The 18,618-nt window shown below is 50.1% G+C and overlaps 1 protein-coding gene across 2 annotated transcripts in view; it reads right to left on the bottom strand.

The window, feature by feature from the left end:
- Window positions 1-18,618, bottom strand: part of ARHGAP35 (Rho GTPase activating protein 35) — a 120,729-nt gene that overhangs the window by 5,362 nt on the left and 96,749 nt on the right. The window contains exons 4-6 of one of the 2 annotated variants that reach the window (XM_057534437.1): window positions 9,788-9,865; window positions 8,032-8,163; window positions 172-277 (exon numbers count right to left, since the gene is read on the bottom strand). In XM_057534437.1, the coding sequence (XP_057390420.1) occupies window positions 172-277; window positions 8,032-8,163; window positions 9,788-9,865 (316 nt within the window). The other variant, XM_057534438.1, reaches the window with a different exon arrangement.

The following is an 18,618-nucleotide window of genomic DNA, read 5'->3' as shown; positions in this document are numbered from 1 at the left end:
ATCCAGGGCAAGAACCTGAGGCGGAGAAGCCAAGAGCCCAGGGTGCTCCTGGCGAGCCGGCACCCCAACAGGCTGAGGACGGAGCCTCGCTCGGCCTCGCTCTACAGCCAGCTGGCCCTGACTGGAGGTTTTCAAAGGAGGGAAGACCAAACGGCAAGCCCTGCAACGTACTTGTTCAGGTGAGAGATGACATATTTGAAGACTTCATGGTTTTCCTTTGGGAATTTCTTGAGTACCTCCTTAAGGGCGTGTAACTTCTGCTCCCGGTCATTGATTTCTGAGGAAAGAGAAAACCAAGACCAAGGCTGGTAGGCCTGGGGCTCAAAGCAGATACTGGTCCTGGGCAGTTGGCCAAACTGGTGGGTTGGCGGCCAGGGAAGAGTACGCTGTATACTCTACCTTCTCTGAGGGAAGCCCAACCCCATCCTCTCCCTGCAAGCCAGTGCCCAAGGCTGGCACACCTGGCAGTGGCATGGGGCTAGGGGTCAGGCCTACCTCCGTGTCCCAGGCCCCTGCTGAAGGGGAGCGCTGTACGCCTGGGGCTTCCTGGCCCCCCCACCCGAGACTCCACGATGCAGAGAGAATCTACCATAAAGAACACCATTCTTTGCTCATCCGGTTGCCCCTGGAGACAGGCATCCCAATGCAGAAAGCCTGCCTGCTTCCTGACCAGACGGGTGAGCGCTGCCACCCACCCACGCCAACAGACGGTCTAGGGAGGGAGTTTGTCACAAGACCAGGGCTCTGTCCTTTTCCTGGAGTCACAGGGACCCTCCACATATCTCCCTATTGGAGGAGCTGATGGAAACAGTGGGGGAATTCTTATGTAGTTCATCAAAGGGACGACATACCCCCTTCCCCCACTACCGCCCAGAGTTTGCCCATCATGGGATCCTAATGTACTGAGAGAGGGAAAATAAGCTAACCCAAATGAAACGCGTAATCCATGCCAGGCCTGGTTCAGCGAGTCCTCACAATCCTACGAGGCTGGGGCTGTTATCACCCCACCTCAAGGATAAGGAATCTGAGGCCCAGAGAGGTTGCAGAAATCAGCCTCTTGGTCTGGGAACCAAACCGTCTCCAGATGGCTCCAGAGTCTGAGTGAGGACCACTGTGCTCCCTGGGGCCCTGGTTCCCCCTTCCTGAGGAGACCTGGCCTGCCTTGTCTGGGAGAGCCACCCTGGGCTAGTGAGACAAAAATGGTCCAGAGACCACTTGGAACCAGTTGGTCGAGAGATCTCTCTGAGCATGGAAAGATATCCCTATGGCCACTTGTCGGAACTGAAGGCTATCTCTAGGACTCCAGGGCTCATAAAAATCACAGGAGGATCCCACGAAGAGATGGCAGCTCTCCCACAACTGACGGCTGTGGGTGGGTGGACAGGGGGTTCGTTAAGAAATATGATGGTTCCTAACTGGTCTGGGGACACAGGCTCCTTTAGGATGGATGAAAGCTCTGGACCCTCTCCCACAGATAAACTGTGTATAGCCCTGTCTACAGTTCCTGGAGCTTCACAGACTCCCCAGACCCATGTATTCTTTAGGAAGCCTGCGGCCTCCTAGTTAAGAACTTCCGTAGGAGGTGACGTTCCTAGAGGGTCACAGTCTGGGAGCCTCAAGCTAGGCGTAGAAGGACAGATGGAACATAAACGGCTGGTGGGGAGGTGTGGGGAGGCACAGGGAGGAAGGGTTGTGTGGTGGTCTAGATCTTGTCTCTGACACCACAGCTGTGTGATCTCGGGGAAGTGACACGTCTGAGCGGCATCTCCGTGTCCATAAAAGAGGCTCATGACAGCGCCTCCTTTACTTGGCAACACCACACCATGAAGTGAAGAGCTCACAGCCAGACACACAACAAGCACCTGGGAGCAAGTCTGAGTTTCAGGGGACCAGTGGAAGAGGCGGCTGCAAAGATGGCAGGCATGGAGCTATTGAGAGTGTTCGCTGGCAGGCTAACGAGCATGAAACCGGTGAATGTTTTGACTTGAGAGCGTGGCTTGATAGAAACAGTGTTTTGGTAACATCTGTCTGTTAGAAGATGACTACAAACCCCCACAGGAACTAATCATGTGGCGCCATTATCAGTTTCATTTCTCTGGACCCAAGACTTCAACTTCAAGGGCACACTTTTTGTCTGGCCTTGAGTTTCAAAATCCTTTACTGTTACGTCTCAATAAAAAGTTTACTTAAAAGAAGGAAACTGCTCAGGGTGGGGGCGGGGGTGGAGGGATGAACAACTATCCTGGAAAACACGAGAAGCACATGCATGCTGAGTCTCACTCAGAATAGCTGCGCCCTTCCAGACGGGGCTTGGCACAGGTCTCTCCGAGGCACCTGTACGACAAGAACACAGCTGTGTACGAACGGCAGCACCTTCATGTGAGAGCCCAGCCTCACCCGTCCTCCTGGCTGGACGCAGGAAATGGGGCTACTGGCACCGCCGGCCCGGGACGTCCCCTCTCCTTCCTATCCGCTGAGCAACAAGGGCGGCTGCTCCTTCTCTCTCTTCCAGGCGGTGGGCCGGGGGGATTACAGAACCTGCTCGGATAGTGATTCAAGGGCCACCCTCAGGAATGCCAGCCTCTCTCCCCATCCCGGTGTAGCACATCAGCAAGGTGCCTAACAAGGACCTAGATGGCCAAGCTCCCTGGGCTTCGTCTCCCTCTCCCCGCTAGCTGCTCGGGGCAGGTGCTCGTGAGCGCCGGGGAGCACCAGAAGGCTGGCAGGAGGAGGGGGAGGACGGCAAAGGGAACAATGGGAAGCCTCCCAGTGCAAAGCCTGGCCCCGTGAAAAACAACGTCCACCTCGCGGACATCCTTCTGACCTGACCTGTCCTTCTGTCTTCATTTCCCTCCAGCAAGCAAACCACCACCAGTGTTGAGGGACCCACTCAAACTGGCAGTCTTTCCATGGTAGTCACGACACCAGTGACTTTTTACCTCTGGAGGGTGCAGGAATGTCGGCGGGGCAATTTCACAGTTGCTGTTTGTGCAGCCCTCCCACCACCTGAGGGAAGGTGGGGCTGGTTTATCCAACAGGCTGGCTGAGAAAACCCACTCAAGAGGCAACACCAAGGACACAAGGCTGGTGAGGGGAAGGAGGGGTGGGCACCAAGCTCTGTCTCCAAGTCCAGCACTCCTGCTCTGGATCACCTGCCTGCCACCATGCTCAGAGCCCTCGCCAGCTTCAATAATCCTCTTTGAAAGGGGTGAGGGGCTCTACAGGGCTCAGGCCTCCTCAGCTAAAAAACCATACTTTTGAAACCATGTGTCTGTCAACTGAGACATCAATACAGGTTCAGGAGAGGCATCTGAGGTCAGCTGAATCAAGACGAAGTCTGGGGACTTCCCTGCTGGTCCAGTAGGTAGGGCTCCGTGCTCCCAATACAGGGGGCCTGGGTTCGATCCCTGGTCGGGGAACTAGATCCCACATGCCGCAACTAAGAAGTCCGCTTGCTGCAACTAAGAGATCCTGCATGCCACAATGAAGATCCCGTGTGCTGCAGCACGAAGGCCTGGTACAGCCAAAATAACTAACTAGATAGATAGACAGATAGATAATTTAAAAAGAAAAGACGAAGTCTGGATACAGATCAGGGAACTTGGAACTGAGGTCCCAAGAACTCTGGAGCAAGAGGAGAGGACAGGAGTTCCCTGGTGGCGCAGTGGTTAAGAATCCGCCTGCCAATGCAGGGAACATGGGTTTGAGCCCTGGTCCAGGAAGATCCCACACGCTGTGGTGCAAGTAAGCCTGTGCGCCACAACTACTGAGCCTGCGCTCTAGAGCCCGCGAGCCACAACTGCTGAACCCATGCGCCTAGAGCCCGGGCTCCACAACAAGAGAAGTCACTGGTATGAGACGCACACACACTGCAATGAAGAGTAGCTCCCGCTCGCTGCAACTAGAGAAAGCCCACGTGCAGCAACGAAGACCCAACGCAGCCAAAAATAAATAAATAAATAAATTAAAAAAAAAAAAAAAAGAAAAAGAAAGACAGGATAGTCAGAGGCCACTGGGGACCTCAGAGGCTAGCTTGCTACACCTCTCACAGTATACAGATAAACCAAGGCCCAAAGAAGTAAGAATGCTGGTCCAAGGTCACACAAATTGGTGTCAAGGGCCCTAATCCCAAACATTGTTCTTGCCCTGGCTGTGTCACTCTGCTGCCATCTCTGGTACCCAGGCGGTCAACCAGGCTCTAGGCTTGGATCTGCTACCGCTCAACTCAGTGCCTAGAGGAAAATCCCTGATGGATTTTGACCACCTTGTACACCTGCACGACCAAAAAAGGAAAACACCGGCTCAGGCCACACCCGCTCAGTGACGCACGCAGGCACACACGGCATGCAACGGCCACCTGTCCTTCTGGGGGAAAGTGACTCCAAGGCTGCACTCGCACTCTGTCGGGCCCAGAACGGAAGTTTCAGGGTGTCCTTCTCCTGGAGGTGTGACCTTGCAGTAACCTGTCCGATGTCTCCTACCCAGCAGATGAAGGCAGGGACGGCACACTTGCCTGTCTGCTGCCATCTGTCCCGGTCCCACACAGGGCCTGGCACACGCTAGGAGACAAGGAACAGCCCCGTGCTCTCAAGCAGCTAGCTGGACAGACAAGAGGAAGCAGGACCCCAGGATTAGCAACATCACACGGCAGCATGTGAACACGAGCCCAGGGAGCAGCCAGACTGGTCCGCCAGGTGACCTTGCCAGTCAGTCATCTATTAATCTCTAGCCCCAAGTTGTCTCATCTGTTGATGGGAAGGGTGAGACGATAGGCCAGCATCCTGAACCATCGGGGGTCATGTATCCCTTTGATGATCTTTTTTTTTTTTTTTCTTTTGGGGGGGTGGGCCACACTGTGTGGCTTGTGGAATCTTATTTCCCTGACCAGGGATCGAACCTGGGCCCTTGGCAGTGAAAGTGTGGAGTCCTAACCACTGGACCGCCAGGGAAGTCCCATCCCTTTGACAATCTGATGAAAGACAATGGTCTTCTCCGTAGACTTAAATGCACACACACAACTCACAAGCAGTCTATGGGGGCTAACGAGGCTCTGAGGCCAAAGGTCCTTAGGCTCAGAGCCTCTGGACCAAGACAGGCAGCTCTAGGGCCTTTTCTGGCCCAAAAGACATAGGACAGTGTGTGTGGGGACTGCTGGACCAGAGGGATTCCGGATAGGTGGTGGTGGGGTTTTGGGGGGGCTGTGAGAGGGAAAGAAGATGCGGGGCAAGAATAAATAATACTGTTTCTTGAAGGCTGGGGTGAAACGTGAGGACGAGACAGAACAGGGAATTCAAGCCCCCTTTAGCTGCCTCCTGAAATCCTGGTCCTCTCTGAAGCCAAGCTCAGGTGCCATCTCTTCCACGAGGCCTTCTACCTTCCTCTCTCCTTACTGCGTTTCTGCACTTCCAGCTCAGGTTGCTTCACACTGTCTGGAAGAGAACTTAAATGAGCACCCGGGGAGGGCAGGAACGATGTCTCAGCACAGAAGGTCACGCCCAGCTTGCCACTCCCTAGCAGTATGGGCTGCGGCTGCTGCTATTCATTTCTCAGTCTCCCACACATCACCTTGAAGGTGGTAGGAAAATAACTGGTGAATAATCACAAAAATCTCAATTTGTAGGCACAATTTCAGCAATGTTCACTATTGTGAAATTTTGGAGCTTACAAAACAATTTGATAGTGACCTTGATATTTGTTGTGATGGGATCGGAAACCATTTCCAAGCCCTTAACACACACAGACACAACAGCTCTTAGGTACTACGTGGAAAGAGCTGGTCAAGTTGACGTTGCCATGGAAACCCAGCCAGGCTGAGAAATAGCTACTTTTGGGCATGAGAACCTTTGTTCCATCACGTCCCTTAACACTAACTTTGGCACTGCCTGGTCGGTATTTCTGGCTCAGTTAAGCTCTGACACACACAGCCCCACTCTTCCCTCAACTGTTGAGGCCGTGAGAGGTGCCATGTCAGTGAGATACACTTCTCTCTACCAGGTTCAAGACAACGGAGCTCCAGCTGACCAGCTTGGGGCACAGGAAGCACACAATGGGAAGAGGAAGCGGAAAATCTCCACCCTTTTCCAGACTGCAGTAGCAGCAAGAAGCTCCCTTCCTTAGCAGGGGCAGGCGGCGGAAGCCGCTGTAGGAAGGCAGCTGATTCCCTATCAATAACACCTTCCTCTCCTGCCCCCCATGACCCTCCCAAAACAAAAAGACGCTATGTCAGCAATTCCCGCAGAAACAATGGGATTCTTTCTGCGGGGTGCCAGGGCTCTAAAAGCCTCTAGATGGCGCCAAGTCAAGACAACGCTGTCAGGAATTGCTGGGCTTCCAGCAAGCTGGGTACCAGCCCACACCTTCTCTACCTAACTTCTGCCCAGAGACAAGCTTAGCTTGGATGGAAAGAAAGCTGGCTCTGGATGGAGATTTCCCATGTGTTTCACATCTGAGCCAGCCTAGAGCCTGCTAGAGAAGTGACTGCTGGGAGGACCTCTATCTTTGGATGGTAGGACCAGAGCAGAAGCTGGCACCTGTCCCCACCCCCTAACTCACCTGGAGAAACCCAGACTCCTGTCCTGAGAAGGCAGATGGGGAAGGCGGCCAGGGAACCCTATGACAGTCCCAGAAGCTGCCAGTGCTTCTACCCCATCCCTGGGGGCTTGGGTAAGACTGGGGGTGCGAACAATTTCAATCAGCTAAGACGGTGTGCGTAAAATATGGTGGTGAAGGTGGCACTAGACTGTGGAAACAAACACCACAGGAAAGGCAGACCGTAGAACAGTGACTCTGGGGGCTTTGTAGCACTGACAGCAGTCAGGTTCTGACAGGGACACCCCTCCCCTCCACAGTTGGGCTTCTGTCAGCACCTCTATTTCCCGAAGCCACTAAGAGTCTATGACCCACATCTTAAAGTCCTGCGAATTTGTGACAGCCCCCCGATTTTTGCCCACACCATCAGCTTTGTGAGTAAATCGTGTTTGCTTAAAACTCCCTCTTTTGAGTTGGGCAGTGGCAAGATAAGACTAATGTGCTGGGGTCCCAGGAACACAGCTCCCTTTCCACTTCCCCACCCCCTTGGTCGCTGGCAAAGATGCTCCCTTCTGTAGCTGCACAGCAGCAGTTGCTTCTGGGGTCTTGGCCCACCAGAGGTACAAAGTAGAAGGCTGCCTTTGGCTAAAAAAGTTCAGAAGTGTCACCCCGTGGAAAGCTTGGAGAGGTCAGGCCCCCCCCCCCGCCCAGAGCACTACATGAAGTCCAGGAAAGGCTGCCCAGTGGGAAGGTTCCCACATGGTGGACAAATGCCTCTGGAGAGAGGCGAGCCAGGGCAGAAACAGCTCTCGGGGCAGGCAGGATGGCGTGCAAGGTGACCATTAAAACCAGAGATGCTAACTTGCTGCAGCCTCAAGTGATCACATGGTCAGGACCACTGGCGCTGCCCCTCCCTCAAGAGCATGGCTTCCTCAGAGGCTATCTGGCCCTGCACCACACGTTAAATTCCTTCTAGGAGAGCTGGGAGAAGAGGGGTGAGTGAGAGGAGGGCAAAGGAAAGTAATATACCTACCACTTAACAGGTCTGTGACATAGCCTTGCCTCCAGACCTCTCCTAACCTCATTTAATAAGTACGAGAAGGGATGGTAACAGAGGAAACTAAGGGCCAGGGGAGATCACGCTGGCCATGCACACACCGTGAGCAAGCAACGGAGCAGAGATCTGCCCCGAGCCCGACATCAAAACCAGGCTCTCAACTCACGGAGTTCTGGGGCCACCCGCAACTTTCTTGACAGAACCCTCAGAGAAGCGCCTCTGGTCAACCAAGGCAGGGGCCTAATGTGTCGGCCCCTTCGGTGCCACCTTGCTAGCTCCCTTTCCTTATGTCCTTCACATCTCAGTTCCAAGAGTCAAAGTGTCAGCTCTCTGAGGGCAGGACCCATTCTTACGGTGCTGCACCCCCTCCCTCAATTTGCCCAACACAGCGTCCGCCTGGGGCGCTGCCAGGGGCCCACAGGCTACACACGGCTGCCGCTACTCACTGTGTGCCTCCACCAGATCAATCTGCATGTTGTATGGGACCAGGGGGTCTGGCAGTTCTGAGAAAAAGCTCTTCATGGCCCCTGCCACAGTGTTCACTGTGAAGTCCTTCTCTGCCAAATCCAGGTTGTGATCTGAAAGGAAGTTGGGAGAGTGAGGCCAGAGCAGTCTAAGCTGGGCAGAAGCAAGGAACACTCAGCGCTGGGGATAAGCAGAGAAACGAGGACCCAGGGATGCTGCCCAGGGCAGGCGTGGAGCCTGGGCAGGGACTCGGGATCGTCACACACTGGACAGAAGGTGGCATCCCTGGGTGCTGCTAAAAAAAAAAGAAAAGAAAGTTCTGAGATTCACAGACAGAGGCTGACACCCAACCTTCCAAGGTCAGCCTTTGAGTAGAGGAGCTGCACCCCCCATTCTGTGCCATCCAACTCTCCTTGTTTGGCCTGGATGTGCTGCTACCTTTTCCTTACACCCTCACACTCAGGGAAAACAGGAGGAGGCTTTCCCAAAAGGTCAGCTCCCTTTTCCTGGAAGGTTACAAAAACGTTACCAACAACCTGGACTGCCATCTCCATCCCTGCTCCTTGTGGTGATCGGGCAACGAGGCTCATTTTCCCCTTGCTGGTCCCTTCCAGCTCATGATACCTCTGACCTCTGTCTCTAATTTTTCTTTACATACTTTATTGCATTTCTGATCGTAACAAATCATCTACTGATAGATATCAGCTGTTTCTATTTGGGGGTTGTATGTAACCCATGTTACAGATTCTGGCATATAATCAAGTGTATGCCCAAGGGTGGCTTTACCCTCATTTTGACCTCCTGCTTCCTATCTTGCAAGACTAACGCACATTTTCCTTCTCCCCTGGGTCACCTCCTCCCGCTGCCAGCCAGCACAGACTGACTGTGGTGTTACGAAGCGCTGTGGGCCCCTGGGTGCTGGGGTGGGGTGCCTGCCCCCAGTGCACACTGGTTAGCTGCTTGGTCCTGCAGGCCCGCACAGGCTGCCTGGCTTGGTCTCCTGAGGCCCAGTCACATGCTCAGCTGGACCCTACTTTGATCCCCAGCCTACTTTCCTCTTTGGTCAGTGACATCTGTGAATTTTTACTGCTTTGGCTCATTTGCTTCTGGCATTGGTGGGTGTTCAGTTCTAAGAGTTAGAGTTTGGCTGTTGGGTTAGGGTGAAATAGATTTGGCCATCTGGCTGTAGGCCTCTCAGACCTGATCTAGCTTAGGAGACAGAAGTCCCTGCCAAGAGCCAGTCTAATTCATGAGAGTTCAGCTTTGGGAGTCTGGGGCCCAAGGCTCAGCTCATCACAAAACGCTCCCTTGCTTTGTTTCTCTCCTGCAGGGACTCTGTGAGGAGGGTACTCATGGTTGAGGGTACTCCTGTGGCCCTGGCAAAAGAGGATTGTCATCTCAACCCAACCTTTACATCATGTGCCTGAGATTAACCCCTGCACAGCCCAGTCCCAGGGAAGCAGGGCCCTTTCCTGGTGGACGCGGCACGTGCCGGGCGAGCTGGGACAGTGCCTGTGGATGGTGAGGTGCAGGGGCAGCCCGGCTGGAGCAGGCTTGGCGGGGTGACACTTCTGTTTGTGGACAGGGGCCAAACACTTGCTCCTTCTCAGTCACCCAGCCAGCACCTCTCGGCTTTGGGGCTGTGTGGCAGGAGCACCCCCGAGGGGCTCCACTGGCAGTCTGGCTGTTGCGTCTGCCCTGACTGGCCTCCGCTGCTCGGCTGGGCTGTGGCCTTACCTTGATCAAACTGTCTTTGTAGACTCTCCATCTCTGACTTGTTCCCGCTGACCCGGTAGATGCCTTCAGTGCTCAATCCTGAGAAGAAACAAGCAGGTGTCTTAGGAGCAGGAAGTGGAGAGCAGAGAATGAGGAGGACTGCACTTGAGGAAAGAAGGGGAGAGTCCATGAGGCACCCACTGGGAGAGAGGAACAGGGCTAAAGCACTCTTGACTTGCCTAGATGCTTCAACCCACTTTTGCCCATTTTCTTTTTCACTTAAAAATGTAAAAATATTTGTTTTTTGTAAAAATTAAAATGATACAGAAACACATCAGACAAAGATATCTTTTGTCCACATTTTGATGTATACTCTGGAATTTTAATTTTTTTTAACAAAATGGAGAGAACACTGTTTTAACCCACCCATTTCATTTACAAAGTATGTTGTGAACCTAAATCATTAAATGTTTTTTTACAATGTGATTTTAAAGACATCAAAATATACAGTAACTTAAAAATGATCTATTGTTAATCATTTAGGTTTTTCCAAGTTTTCACTGTTAGGAATAACCCACAATTATGTTTTTTGATAGCTAGTTAAGTTTAAAAGATCCTTGGCAGTGTGTATTTCTTACTTTGTGAATTTCCTATTCATGTTCTTGTTCATTTTCCTATAGGAGTGGTTCTTCTCATTTTGTACTTGAATATTAAGGAACTGACTACGTTAATGTTATATATCTTTACATTTTTTCCCTTTTGTTATCTGTCTTCTAATTTTGTGTACTGAATTTTTTGGAAGTACATAATTCAAAAATTTTAGGTTTTCAAGACCCATCAATTTCTTTCTGATGTCTTCATTTGTTTTTATGGTTAGAGAGGATTTTCCTGTTCCTAGATCAGATATTCTCTATGTCTTCTTTCTTTTCTTTCTCTCTCTCTCTTTCTTCCTTTTTTTCTCCCTCCTTCCCTCTCTCTCTTTCCTTTCTCTCTTTCTTATTCATTCATTCATTCATTCATTCATTTATTGGCTCCGTTGGGTCTTTGTTTCTGTGCAAGGGCTTTCTCTAGTTACGGCGAGCGGGGGCCACTCTTCATCGCGGTGTGCAGGCCTCTCACTGTCGCGGCCTCTCTTGTTGTGGAGCACAGGCTCCAGACACACAGGCTCAATAGTTGTGGCTCACGGGCCTAGTTGCTCCGCGGCATGTGGGATCTTCCCAGACCAGGGCTCGAACCCGTGTCCCCTGCATTGGCAAGCAGATTCTCAACCACTGCGCCACCAGGGAAGCCCTCTTCTATTTCTTCCTTCTTGTTCTTTTACAACTTTTTTTTTTACGTTTAACTCTGCGATTCTTTTGGAACTTACTTGGTGTACAGTGTTAGGTAAGGAAAAAAGCAATGCTAAAATTCAACTAAATAATAACATGGGAGGATATAAAGTACCAAGTGAGAGAATGACTCCCTCCACCCTTCACTCCCCACCCCTCGGCACAGGAAGCACTGTGCAGCTTGCAGTGGACTCCAAGCACCGTCTCTCAGCTTGGTTCTCCTTCTCTCCAGGAAGGAAAGTCCACTGTTGTGCCCCTAAGACCATGGGTCTAAAGGACAATGACGTCACTGTGAAAACCAAGATGGGATCTCATGGCCAAACCAACCCTGGTTCCCTTCTGAAGATCCTGGTTTTGAGCAACTCTGACCAGCTGAAGGGGCACTGAGGAAGCACCCTGGAGCCACCACTGAACACTAGAAGGCAGTGCGGACAGTGGAGAGAGGACTAGGCCCCGGAGTCCATTAGGAGGCTCTTGAGAGCCAAGTGTCTCAACGTCAGTTATCACCGTAATTGATGCCTCTGGAGAGGCACCCATCAGGCGAGATAAAAGCAGTCAGCCTGTTTCTGGAGCCCCAGATTGGTGGCAGGTGAACTGTGAAGAACATCAAAGCAAAAGTCATCAATTCCCTAGCCTAAACGCTGTTAACTGCACGTGGGCCCTTTCACCCCAGAGAAAAGGGGGTTAACGCAGCAGCCTCAAGGACACCGTGCTGTGCAATGCCCAGCTACAAGGGAGCTGCGCCATCACTGTACTCGGCACGAGAAGTGCAGACACTATCCAAACTTGAGGCCCTGGACACACCCCAGCCCAGTGGTGGCCTTTCCCACTGCCCTCCCTTTCGGAGTTAATGTTTCCTGCATGGTCACCATGTTGTGCGCTGGGCTACATGCTTTCCCACATCCACCACTCATTTGTTAGATGAATGATGATGCCATCGAATCCTCAGCCCCTTATGGTGGGGCTACTGGATGGAGAGAGAATACAGATGAGAAAAGGGAGATTCAGAAAGGTGAAGTCCGCACCCTAAACTGCACAGCTGGTAAGAGGCAGAGTGGTCTAAGTCCAGGGCCTCTGCTACTCTTCTGCCTCCACACTGTTCCAGAAGATGCTTGACATTCATCCACCATCAGGCTGGGGTCCAGACCACAGTCTACCCACCCCCCCCGCCAATCCCCTCAAAGAAACATCACATTTGAGTGAAACCCACTGGCCCTCAGTATTCTGGGTAACTAATTTTGAGATGGTCCATCCCCTCTATTGCTGTCAACCTCCAGAAGTTAGAGGTCAGGATGGCCCCTGTTCACCATCCCTAGTTAGTAATTTTACAATGGTCTCTTTCCTCAGTGACTTTTCTAAACTATTCTCAGACATATTTAAACTTTCTACCTATTTCTTTTTTTTTTTTTTTTTTTTTTTTTAATTTGTTTCTGAGTTTTTTGTTTGTTTGTTTTTTTTTAAGTATTTATTTATTTATTTATTTATGGCTGTGTTGGGTCTTCGTTTCTGTGCGAGGGCTTTCTCTAGTTGCGGCGAGCGGGGGCCACTCTTCATCGCGGTGCGCGGGCCTCTCACTATCGCGGCCTCTCTTGTTGCGGAGCACAGGCTCCAGACGCGCAGGCTCAGTATTTCTACCTATTTCACATCTCGGGTAACACGTCACATGCTTACACATGAAATCACCCACGTTTTGACAAGCCCTGGGTATGTGTCAACAGATTCAAATCTTCACCCCCTAGGTTTAAAAAAATCACTACACTTTTCTCTTTACCTGAATGTCAGCCCTCTCTAATACAAAGAAAACAATGTTACAAACGGCAGGAGCTTAAAAAGTCCTCGATGAGGTAGCAATGTCCACAGTTCCTGAGCCCCAGTGTGGAGAGGCACTCTCTGAACCGGAGAAGATCCTGACAGCCTCAGGCCATTCATCATCTTCTGGCAACCCTGACCTTCCGCACGGACAGAGGAGTCCTCTGCGTTGTCTCCTAATGACCACCTGCCCCGGTATCACAGGGCAGAAAACAAACTGCAAGTTAGCTATCGGGAAATTATCAGAGGTGCGGGCCTGCTGAAACCTCACTAGATGGATGATCACAAAAATGGAAGCATCTGAACGCGCAAGGCCAGCTCCATAGCATCAATTAATCATCAACTTAGTATTTCCTGTAATCTGGACATGTGTTTATATTACGAAATCCCACTTTAAAATAGCAATTCTGCCACTGCTCTCCACAACAACATGGCATAATTTAGGAAAGGTATCATCTGCTTGGCCAGTACAATTTTTCACAACTATTAATTAGACATCAATTAAATAAAAACAAAAATCTTAGAGCAGACTGCAAACTGCAGGCTGCTCGTGAAACAGAGAGCTAGCAACACAGGTGAGAACTAGGATGCCTGACAGAGCAAGGGCAGCTTGCCAAGGAGCCCAAGACCAGAGCAGGGAAAGGGCTGGGGGCCTGGAGCAGGCCCCTAGGCAGAGACGCTGGATTCCAAGGGGTGTGCATCCTGGGACCCACAGACCCACACAGAAACACTCAGGGGCTGACTCTGGCTCACACCTGCCAGCAGAAAGCAGTACCCCCTAGCCACAAGATCTGTTCCACGGCTAGAGGTCCCACTGAGAAAGCTTCAATCTTAAGCTCTGAGGCATCTCTACATACCAGAAATCTCCAAAGACCCATTACCATAGCAGAATCTCGGCAATAGGTCTATTTTTTTTTTTTTTTTTTTTTACAGAGCCCTACTGATTTCTTTGGGAATCTTTTAATCTTTGGGAATAGAACAAGAGAAACAAGTTAACATGTGGGAATAGAACAAGAGACAGTTCAGAATAGCCAAGGCTGCTAGCTTCAAAAGTCTAAACAATTTCTGTGTAGAACAGTCTTGTTCCAATGGCTCTAGAAAACAGAGCTATGACTAGAATGGGAATGACAGGAAGGCAAATATTGTCTCAATATATAAAATAATAATAGCTACAGCTGTCACTCATTATAAAGGGCCAGAGCTTTTGAACTCCCTTCTCACTGGATAGCCATCTGTCTAGGATGCTGTTTAAAAAGATTAATACCTGGTCTAAGAAGACAGCTAATAACACCAGTAATAAACCATTTATTGAACGCTTGCTGTGTGTGAGGCACATAATGCTAAGTCCTTACCGTGCATTTTTACATCAGTTCTCACAATAGCTCCTTCAGAGAGATTATTACTAATCTCATTTTACAGATGGGAATGCAGAGGCTAAGAGGCAAAGTAACATGCACGAGGTCAGAGAGCTAGTGAATTGCAATCTGAACCCCATCTGCTTCCAGAGCCTGTGTTCTTCTACTACTGCGTTTTAAGTCACTAGTTTTCAAACTTGAGCGTGCAGCAGAATCACCTGGAGGGCTGGTTATAATATAGGTTACAGGGCTGCACCTGTAGGGTTTCTGATTCTGTTGGTTGGGAGTGGGCCCCCAAAATCTGCATTTCCAACACATTCCCAGGTGACGCTGATGCTGCTGGCCCAGGAACCATACTGTGAGAACCGCCACCACCCTAGAAGACGGTCCAGGCCTCTAAGGTCCCTCTGACTCTTAAAATCTATGATTCAATAACATTGGGGGGCAATATACAAGGAAAAATAAATACCAGATACTTCAGGGACAAAGCATCTCCAAAAAGTATTAAAACTGGTGCTTTTTATTTGTTAGCAAGCCTCTACACATTATTTAAACCACGGCCATGTGTGATTTTTCAAAAGGACATTAAAAAAGAGAAAAGCAAAGAGGCCTTATTTTTTCTTTCAATAAATATTTACTGGGCTTCCCTGGTGGTGCAGTGGTTAAGAATCCACCTGCCAATGCAAGGGACACGGGTTCGAGCCCTGGTCTGGGAAGATCCCACACGCCGCAGAGCAACTAAGCCCGTGCGCCACAACTACTGAGCCTGCGCTCTAGAGCCCACGAGCCACAACTACTGAAGCCCACGCACCTAGAGCCCATGCTCCGCAACAAGAGAAGCCACCACAATGAGAAGCCCACGCACCGCAACGAAGAGTAGCCCCCACTCGCCGCAACTAGAGAAAGCCCGTGCGCAGCAACAAAGACCTAAATGCAGCCAAAAATAAAAATAAATAAAATAAAATAAATAAATTAAAAAAAAAAATTTACTGAGCACCCAACATGGCCGGTAAGATCCTTCACAGAGCTTTCAGCTGTGGTCTTCCTCAAAACTATTTTGGTGACAGAAGGCTAGATGACCCAGCAATGCCAGCCACGAGGTGTCCCCTATGGGCTAAGAACTGGCATATTTTACCCTTGACGTCCCCGTCACAGCGGCCGAGAGATGCCTGTGGCACCTGCCACACCAGGGGCACCAGGAGAAGGGACAGGTGACCTGCAGGAGCTTGGAAACCGAGAGGAGAACCACCTTCTGCTCTGGTACGTGTCTGATTTTCTGAAACGTCCAAAAAAGTTTTTATTCCTGGATCCCAAGCACCACTTCTCGGCACCGGCATTCTTGGCCTGAAGTCTTTCCGTAGTCTGCCCCGGCCAGGCTTCGCCCCTGCTCGGTCACACCAGGACTCAGTTCCTCCTAAGTTTCCTTTCTAGCAACAAATCAATACTTCCTCCAAGACAAACTCTGACTTGTTTATTTTTCACTTTCTATATTTAGATATAAAACTCAGCACTTTAGTCCTTAAAAAATTTTTTTAATCGGTGCTGCCAGTGCTGCAAAACGCCCCACATCAGACAGGCTTTAACTACTAAACTACTTCTGTCAACTTTTAAGGAAATGCATCTAATAGACCATTCTCCTTTTCTTTCCTGTATCCCAGAGGTAAGTCTCAGGCAGGCTAAGTTTCAAGGCCAGAGGGGTGCTGAGAACTCTGGGAGAAAAGAAAACCCCATCGAGCATAAAGTCCAAATTGTCTTGAAGGGGGCCGACCTCTCTGCGTCAAATGCCAACAGTGTCACTGCAGTCTGTCTCCTCCTGAGGGTCACACTGCAGCACCCCCGCCGCGACGGAAGGTGAAAGGGCTGGGGTGTGGCTGACGCTTAGCGTGGAATCACAAGCCACTCACCGGCTGTAAGATCCTGGGCGATCGCGCTTCCTTTCCTCTTCTGCACAACAGAGAACAGTCCCCACCGTACACCCTGGTGGGGTGCACTGAATGAGGTCTTAGCACAGGGCTAAGGGAGCAGCTATTATCCTAACGATCTAAGTGGAAAGCAAGCTAGCAAGTGGAGGAGCACCTGAATTTTGCTGTCAGGGAGAGCCGGGTTCGGAATCTGACTCTTAACTTCTGCACATCTGACTCTACAGTGGATTAACCCCCACCTTCTTAGACTACTGCAAGGAACAAATGAGATAACCTACGTAAAGCCCACAGCAGAATGCCTTCCCCCTGCCCTTTCTCTACATTTTAACAAGCTTCAACAGCAGCGCCTCCCTGTAGGCATGGCCTGCTCTGAGGGCTCGGCCAAAACAGGCCAGTTGGCAGAAAAATATTAAAAACACACACGGGCTTTGACACCAAAGTAACCTCAGTTTTGATCCTTGCTCTGTCTTACAGCTGCTGGGTGACTGAGGACAAATCACTCCACCTCTCAAAGCCTTGGTTCCTCATCAAATACAGGGTTGTTTATTAATGACTATCAAGATGTTGTGAATACTGAGATTACACATATGAAAGCAAGTAATACAAATGGCTGGCACACTGAAATAATAATGATAATAATAAAACAATAATAATAACAGTTAACTTTTGCTGAGGGCTTAACTATGTGCCACGCACTTTCCTAAGCTCTGCACTAGAATTATCATAGTGAATCCACCCAATAATTCCTTGAGGTAAATATTATTATTTTTATTCCCATTTTACAGAGAGCAAATAGAGGCTCAGAGAGGCTAAGCCCAAGGCCACAGAGCTGTGTGTACATGGTGGGGGGAGCAGGCTCTGAACTGGCTCACTCGAGTCTCTGTCTTGGATGACTGTGCACTTATTTTTATTTACTTTTTCACATCTTTATTGGAGTACAATTGCTTTACAATGGTGTGTTAGTTTCTACTGTACAACAAAGTGAATCAGCTATATGCATAACTATATCCCCATATCCCCTCCCTCTTGAGCCTCCTTCCTACCTTGACTGTGCATTTAAACAGCATGCTACTCCCTCCAATGTTAATTCCCTGTTCCCTTATCCTTTAAATATTACATGTAGGCTTTATCCTATAAATGCCAGATTCATTACGGGTTAGAAGGATTTTCCATTCCTCCCTTGTTTACTCATACGCATTCATCTCTTCATTCACACCCCACTCAGTGTTCTCATCTGTCAGTTGGAGGATAAGCAGGGAGAGCCAGAGAAAAAATGCTGCCTCCTCTCTCGACAGACAGCAGCCAATGGACAGTGTCCGTGCTTTATTCCTATGATGAAGTTCTACTATTGATAACGTTAAAGAATCCCCACTAGATCTCCCTGTTGCCTTCCTGTTTTGGATGTGCTTGGAATGATTTTCTGGCTCTTCTATTACTTGAACACTAGGGTCACTCTGGCCCCTCCAGTGCCCCTTTGTTAGCTGTCTTCCCTTGGTAATTCCCTCGCCAATCAAGATCTGTTTCTGGCAATGCCAGACCTCCTTTCTCCCCATGACAGAATGCCACTAGCACTCTATTATGACTGCCTGACCGGGTGTTAGCCCCACAACTAGGCATTGTGGCTTTATAAATTTCCAACACCATTGCATGTACACACGGCCACGTCATAAATCTCAAGGCTGAGGAGGAAGGGAGAAGAGATCTGAAAGGGAAGAGATGAAAATATCACACCAAGTCTGGGGCATCATATGGCTCTAGCATCTGGCTGATCCTTTATAAGCTACCCATCTATTTACTGTCATTAACTGTGAAAGAGGGCTTCTGGACCCTGCTCTGAGCCAAATGAGGGGCTCTGTTTTTCTCCTGACTTTGAAGAAAACGCATAGCCCAATATATGTGTTTAAGAGAACCACTATGACAAAGCGAACCTTAGGCCAGCCCAGAGTTAATACTGCTCTTTCTGGGCAGCACGGGATGGAGGGGAGAGGAGTGTGACCTATAACTGAGGTGAGCAGACTGTACTCTGCAAAGCAGCAACGAATGTTCGAAGCCAAGAGCAGCTGGGAGACCCTACTGCCAAGAACGCGAGCGTCCTTCGGGCTCCAAGTGTGACTTCACTAGCACACTCAAGCCCAGTGGCACGGGGGTGATGGCAGTGTGACTCAGAGGCGAGCTAGTACCACTGCAATGGGGGGGGGGGGTCCTCACTGACTAAACAAAGAGCCACCAACAAAGAAACAGTCAAACTAACACACAGGTACAATATACCCCCCCCCATGCATACAATGCCAACTTCCCTTCCACAGCAGGCCCCCAAGTAAAGCCCCTTGAGGTCATAAGCAGATTCCTCTCAAGCATTAACAAGGGCAGAGGTTACCTTCTTTCTGGTTCCTCATTCCCAATGAATCACGAAAGGTTCTGTGATGTCACCAATCACA

This window comes from Balaenoptera acutorostrata, chromosome 19 (assembly GCF_949987535.1).
Source record: "Balaenoptera acutorostrata chromosome 19, mBalAcu1.1, whole genome shotgun sequence".
In the NCBI taxonomy this organism is placed as follows: Eukaryota; Metazoa; Chordata; class Mammalia; order Artiodactyla; family Balaenopteridae; genus Balaenoptera; species Balaenoptera acutorostrata.
This window is presented reverse-complemented; position numbering and strand designations above follow the sequence as displayed.